This window comes from Crocuta crocuta, unplaced genomic scaffold (genome assembly GCF_008692635.1).
Source record: "Crocuta crocuta isolate KB4526 unplaced genomic scaffold, BGI_CrCroc_1.0 scaffold258, whole genome shotgun sequence".
Taxonomy (NCBI): domain Eukaryota; kingdom Metazoa; phylum Chordata; class Mammalia; order Carnivora; family Hyaenidae; genus Crocuta; species Crocuta crocuta.
In genome coordinates, this window is record NW_027532842.1 from 1,557,168 (window position 1) to 1,563,441 (window position 6,274).

General features: G+C 56.2%; 1 protein-coding gene across 3 annotated transcripts in view; it reads left to right on the plus strand.

Annotated features, from left to right (window-relative positions):
- SLC7A1 (solute carrier family 7 member 1) overlaps positions 1-5,830 on the plus strand; it is a 77,287-nt gene extending 71,457 nt beyond the window's left edge. For all 3 annotated transcript variants that reach the window (XM_077745377.1, XM_077745376.1, XM_077745375.1), the window contains one exon: positions 866-5,830. In XM_077745377.1, the coding sequence (XP_077601503.1) occupies positions 866-969 (104 nt within the window). In that variant the 3' untranslated portion in view covers positions 970-5,830. The remainder of the gene's footprint in view (positions 1-865) is intronic.
- Positions 5,831-6,274: the final 444 nt, after the last annotated feature.

A 6,274-nucleotide genomic window follows, 5' to 3' on the forward strand; every position in this document is an offset into this window, starting at 1 on the left:
CCCCCCCCCCCCCGCCCCCGCCGTGATGTGCAGAGTGTAGCCTGAGGCTGCTTAGACAGACGGCCCCCAGAGAGCCGTTCTGTGAGAACGGGCGCAGTTTGTGCGGTGCTGTGTGCTCGGTGCACCTTCCTCTGGACTCTGGGTGAGCGGCTCGTTCCCGCGCCCCAAACGTGAGCCCCTGGGAGGTGCACCAAGCCACTAGCTTCTTTCCAGGGCTTTTGGTGGCTGAGCCCTTCCTTTACGGCCTGCTCTTCTTGTGTCTCTGGCACACAGGTGGCCTTGGGGCCACATGGGCCACAGTCCTTGGGTGGGTAGTTAGAAGCTCAGATCTCTGGGCCCCACCGCAGAGCTTTGGAGTCCCCGACACTGGAACGGACTGAGAAACCAGAGGCGGTTGGGGCCGTGGCGGCCACGCGAAAAGCCTTTGGGGGCCCCGGTGCCCGTCAGAAGTCCCGCCCTTGCAGGAAACGGTATGACTGCTGGAGACTCTGTCCTGTCCCCTCCAGTGGCCACAGGGCACCAACTAGGTGGCCATGGACGAAGCTGAGGGACCAGCACCCCTCTGGGAACCCCCACCCAGCTTCTCCCCTGCTCAGGAGCCGCCCCGGTGTGAGGCTGCCCCTGGAGTGTTTCTCTGCCGCAGGTAGAGGCGAGACGGGAGCTGTGGCTGACGGGAACCGTGGCTGATGGTAGCGGAAGGGTCCTGTGTTTCTCCGGACACACAAAGTTGGCCCACGAGGGCCGCTTGCTATGGGTGCAAGCCTGGGGCAGGTGGCACGGAGAGGCCGCCCCGTGGGGCCATGGGACTCCCCCAGGGCGGCCCTGCCCACTGCCCTGTGCACACGGTCTCCGCTCTCGCCCACAGGCTTCATCATCTACTTCGGCTACGGTCTGTGGCACAGTGAGGAGGCGTCCCTGGCCGCTGACCAGGCAAGGACTCCTGACGGCAATTTGGACCATTGCAAGTGACGAGCAGCCCCGCTCCCAGAGGTGGCAGCAGCCCTGAGGGATGCCCGCAGCGGCCCCGGGAGCACCTCGCTCTCTCCACCGACGCATCAGGACCCCCCACATCCACAAAGCCCCAACGCAGCAGAAGGTGCAACTACTTGAAATGCAGCCTCGGCTCACAGCTCGTGTGTCTCGCCCAGACTGGCTCTGCGGCAGGTGCCCCGGGTCCCGGTCACCTCTGACAGCTCCCAGCCGGGGCCACTCGGCTGTGGCTTCCGCTGCGTCTCCTCACATCCCTCTGAGCAAAGAAAGCTGCCCTCGCCCTCGCCAGCCCCGTGCCCGCGCCGCTGCGAGCAGAATGGCGGACACCTTTGCTTATTCCCCCGGGGAGCCCAGGCCTCCCTCCCGAGGACCATCCTGGTATCGAACATGTGCATACTCCCAACTGTCAGCACCCGTCTCCCTGCTCGACCCCGAAGTCCGGCGTACACGCCAGATGAGTAACCCAAACGGCATGTCCTCAGCAGTTCTGCCCCCAGAGCCACAGGACAGCCGTTCACTTAAAAAGGAAAAGCAAGCCTGGGTTCCTTCGCCCAGTCCTGTCCTCTCTGCTTCCAGAAGGAGTCCTTGGAAATGGGAGTCCTCCCCCACTCTCCTTTCCAGGCAGGGGCTCTGCCCCGACCGCTGACAGAACCCGGCCCACTGCAGTGGTGGTACCGAGGGTGGGTGTCTCCGTCGCCCACCAGAAGGGAGCGCCACCGCGGGACCCAGGCTGGAGGACCGAGGGATGGCTGGCCCTGCCCCACACGCCTGGGGCCTCCTCCAGCCGTCCTCTCTCCGGGCCTGGGCACTTCTTGCTGCTTCCGGTATCTAGCGCCATCAGCGGTGTGTCCCGAGTAACTGGGATGTGACACCGCGTTTACATAGGACTGGCCTTAGCTTAGCAGAGCTTAGAACCCTGTGTCCTGTGGGTCTTCGCTAAGTCCCGCCCTCCGATGCGTGTGGGTCCGCTTCTGGAGTCTTGCAAGGTTCTCAAGGCAGGTGTCCGCTCCTGCCAGCTGCTTCCGGCCCCTCTCTTCTACATAATCAAACCGAGGCCTCCCATTAGCATCTGTGAATCCCTCCACATTAAGTTGGCACTTAGTATTAACTTGGAAAGTGGCCAAATATTTACTCCGTGTGGGGTCCACACCTGAGACTCTGGGGTCATGTTGCTGTCCCTGTCGTGTATCCTGTCCAAATGCTGCAGGTTTGTATGTGGGTTTGCAGCCCTGCCCCGGACCTCCCACTTCCACAGTTTGTAAGGTGGAGAGCCGGCGCTGGCCCCTGAACACAGCGTGCTCCCTCCCGTGCACTGGAGCGCTCCACGGCTCACACACTCCTTGCCGATAGGCGCCTGAGTTGACGAACGCTGATCGGATCTTCCTTCTAATTAGAGTGTGGCTCAGGATGCAGAAGGGCCCCATGTCGATGGGAGGTGAGGGACACGGGCATGTGGATACCCCAGAAAATGTAAATGCTGCTTTTGAAGCCCAGGCTCCCATTTCTTCCCCCCTTCTGGCCTTTGACACAAATATGGCAGAACGAAGCCTGATAAGTTGATGGCACTTGGCTGATCTCCCTCGGTGGGTTCTTGGTGAGAATTGCAAGGATTCATGAAATGGCCAAATGGCAGGGTCGGTCGGAGGGCTGGCCGGCGCCCGGCCCCGATCGCCTTGCTGGAAGCTTTATTCTAAATTGTCATTTGTGAATGTTACAGAGGGAGGAGTGTAAGAGCCTGAAGTATGGGTTTCCAAAGAAAGATATTTAAATTTATGTAGATTGGTGCTGTACAATATTTTGATAAATATTAACTTATTTTGTCGGGGTTTTGGTTGTCTTGCTGTCTTTTAGGGTTCGTTAGCTCTTTGTTTGCTTGATTCGCCTGTTATTTTTCCCTATAGGCAAAGAGAACTTGAAGGAAAGAGAGTGTCCAAGAAAGGTGGAGGGGAGAGAAAAAATTTGTTCTTGGCTTTAATTGCTCTTTCTGACTGAAATTTCTGTGCCAGACAGCACACAACAGACTGTGTGTTTAGGTGACATTTCAGCCGGCGACATGTGTCATTCTACCAACCGACAAGGTGTATGTGCCTGATAACAGACAGTGAGCCGCGGGGTGAGGGCCTGCTGGCATGGGGCCTTCCTCAGCCCGCGGCCAGGAGGCGCATCAGGAAGGCTTGACGGCTCACTAGTGAGAAGCCCCCACTGCCTCCCATCCGGGGCCAGGAGCCTCCCACTTAGGACAGGATGCCTGGGGGTGACATGGATAAATAGTTCATGTGGTCACCGTGCTTTCAGTTTTTGGGCGGCGGCCAGGGTTTTCCTCCTCTGTGCATTGAGGATGCTGATGCAAGGAGCACTGTTGAGGGTAAGCCTCCCCAGTGTGGACGGGCTTTTTCCTATTTCAGCCTTCGTTGCTTCCCCCCAAATACACACACACACAGGCAAGAAATCACCACCAGAAGTGCCCGACAGTTGGTTTCCCCCCTGTCCCCTGCCCCCAAGCAAGACTGATTCTGTTTCACGGCCTGGCCACTATTTCCCTACGTCATCAGAAATTCCATACTTCTAGAGATGCCCTTCGGGGATGTTGTGTCTGCTTTTATCTGTGGCCCAGCCCCAAATACCCACATTGGAAAGACCCATTTGTGTTGAGTAAGCACCCCTTCCTGCCTCCCATAGTCCCCCGCCCTGCAGGTTTTCGTGACCCCGTGAAGGCTCACAAAGAAGCGAACTCTGGAACCCCCAGACCTCTGCTGAGGACTGAGGGGCGCGGGGGCCCACCAGGGAGGCGGCGGGCTCCGTGGGTGGGTGGGGCTGAGCCCCCTTCCAGGAGGAGGACCTTCAGCCCGAGAGTGGGCCTCTGCACACTCCTCAGCCCACCCCACCACTCACCCCCTCAGCCCGACTTTGGGTCCCGTTTGTGTTCCCAAGCCAGTAGCAGGGAGTGACGGGGCCGTCTTCCCAGGCTGTTTGGGAACCACTGCTAATTGATACTCGGCTTCCTGACTCGTGGGCTTGTTCCACTGTCAGGAGATGAGCCTCCTGGTCCTGGGTGCTGGTGCTGTGGTCCAGGTGTCACAGGCCTCCTGCTGCCACGTGTCCACAGGTGACCGCACCACCTGGGGGGGCCTCACCCTTCTGAGTTCCAGAGGCCCTGCTGCACCCCCTTACACGCCTTTGGTGTAGCCTGTGTGCACACCTGGAGGAGGCGCCTGGCCCTTGTTCGCGGGGCTTCCCACGTGGCTGTGGATGTGACCTGGGCTCTACTCTCTCCCGACCCCTCCGTCCCCGCCACTGGGTGGCCGTTTTGAAGTGACTGAGCTTTGCAGTCTGCACAGGATGGCCGCTGGCCTAACACCAGCACAGCACAGGGGCAGAGGCTGGGCCCCGTGGGTGAGGGTGGGCGGGCCTCATGAAGGCCCCATCCAGACCATAGGTGGGCTCGTGGGCATTTCAGGGGCCTCACCACGGGCGAAGACCTGCTGGCTCTGCTCCAGGACCCATCTTTCGGGTTCACGTGTCCCGCTTTTACACCTCTAGTACGAGCCGATGGCTGTGTCGGCTCCCCAGAGCCATCTCCGTAAAGACGGGAGCGAGGGATCGCCGTGCCAGGCCCCCATCACCGAGGCGCTCGAGCACAGGTGAAGTTTCCAGGCACGCCCGCACTGCCGGGCATAGGTGTGCGACGCTTGTGTGCTTGTGCGCAGAACTGTTACAAACTTACCAGCAGATGGAACTCAATATATGTTACGTATAATTGTTATGTATAATTTAAGATACATGTTTGCCATCATCACGAAAGTATTGTAAGTAAGGCTCCTTAAGGAGAGTGAGAGAGACATTTTGTCTGACTCTCGTGGACTTTTTTTGGTAATGAAATGCTTTATTGATCCAGTGGTGCAAGAGGCTACACTCCGTATTTCATCACCAGAGTTATGATGCCTAATGGGTTTTTAAGGCAAAAAAAAAAAAAAAGCCAACTGACTTTGATACTATATTCATCACTATGATCCAGAGTCTTTATGTGCCTATTGCTTCTCTTTCAAGAGGGATGTGGACCAGCCAGCGGTCTCAGGGCACAGTTCTCAAGGAGCCCTCCTGGATCACCCTGTAAGTGTGTTGAACTGCCAGCTGAAAAACCCGCATGAAATAAAGACCTTGGCTGTGAAGTCCAAATTGAATTTCTCAGGGTATGAGGATGTCCCACAGGGTCAGGAAGATGTGCTTGGACTTTGTTAAATCATTAACAAGGTATATGATTTTGTGTTTCTTGATGACAAACTTTTTTTAAGTTTGGGACTTATTTTCCTTTTTGAGGAGTTGTAATATATGTATTTAAAATATGTTTCCCGCTTAAGTTGTGCCTTTCAGCGTCGGTGGGTGTAAGCAGCACAGTGGGTGATGATCTGGGTGAGGGCTGGTTTGTCACCAAACCTGAAGAGCTGTGGTTTCTCCAGAAAACTTTTTTCTTTTATTGACCGTGGAGCCGTTATTAAAAGAATTGTGTTTCTTATTATGTAAATTGTATAATATTTTTTGCTTGTTTGATCTATTTTTCTAATAGTTTTCTTATAGTTTCTTACAATTGTGATAACTAGATTTAGATTCTGACACACAACTGCAAAGCAGGCTGTCTCTGCTGGCCCCTCCTGTTTTTACGGACAAGTGTAGAGGTCACGCATCACCTTTAAAAAAATGTGAAACTCTGTATCCCATTTTTGCTGACAATACTATATGTCCACAACCTCCTACTATATGTTGTAAAATCAAACTATTTTGTGGTACATTATCTCATGCTTCCGCTAACTCTAATAAATTCTGTCTATGGCTTCAGCGTGCACAGCGTGTCCTCCAGAATCATGGCTGCCTCTGGTGGGGTTGTCAAGTTTGGCAGTGCCCCACGGAGAGTTCTAGAAGCCTTTTTGCTTGTATAGTATTCTCTTGTTTCCCTATAGCCGGATGTCGTAATGCCCCATTTTCCTTCAGCCATGGTGGAAAGCCTCATTCCAAGGACTAGCACCTCAACCAGGGAACCCCAGAGCCCTCATTTAGGATCCTCTGTGGCTATCTCCCCACCACCCACTCTTCCAGACTTGGCTTACTTGGGCGGGGAAGTCTTCCCACCGAGGTTTCCGCCGGCCATGGGCATAAAGCTGCTCATTAGCCAAAGCACTTGGGCGCCCGTGTGGCCAAGCTGCCTTGCACCAGCGCACCTTAGCCCTGCCCCTCCCTCTCCCCCCCCCCCCCCCCCCCCCCCCCGGGGGGGGGGGGGGGGGGGGGGGGG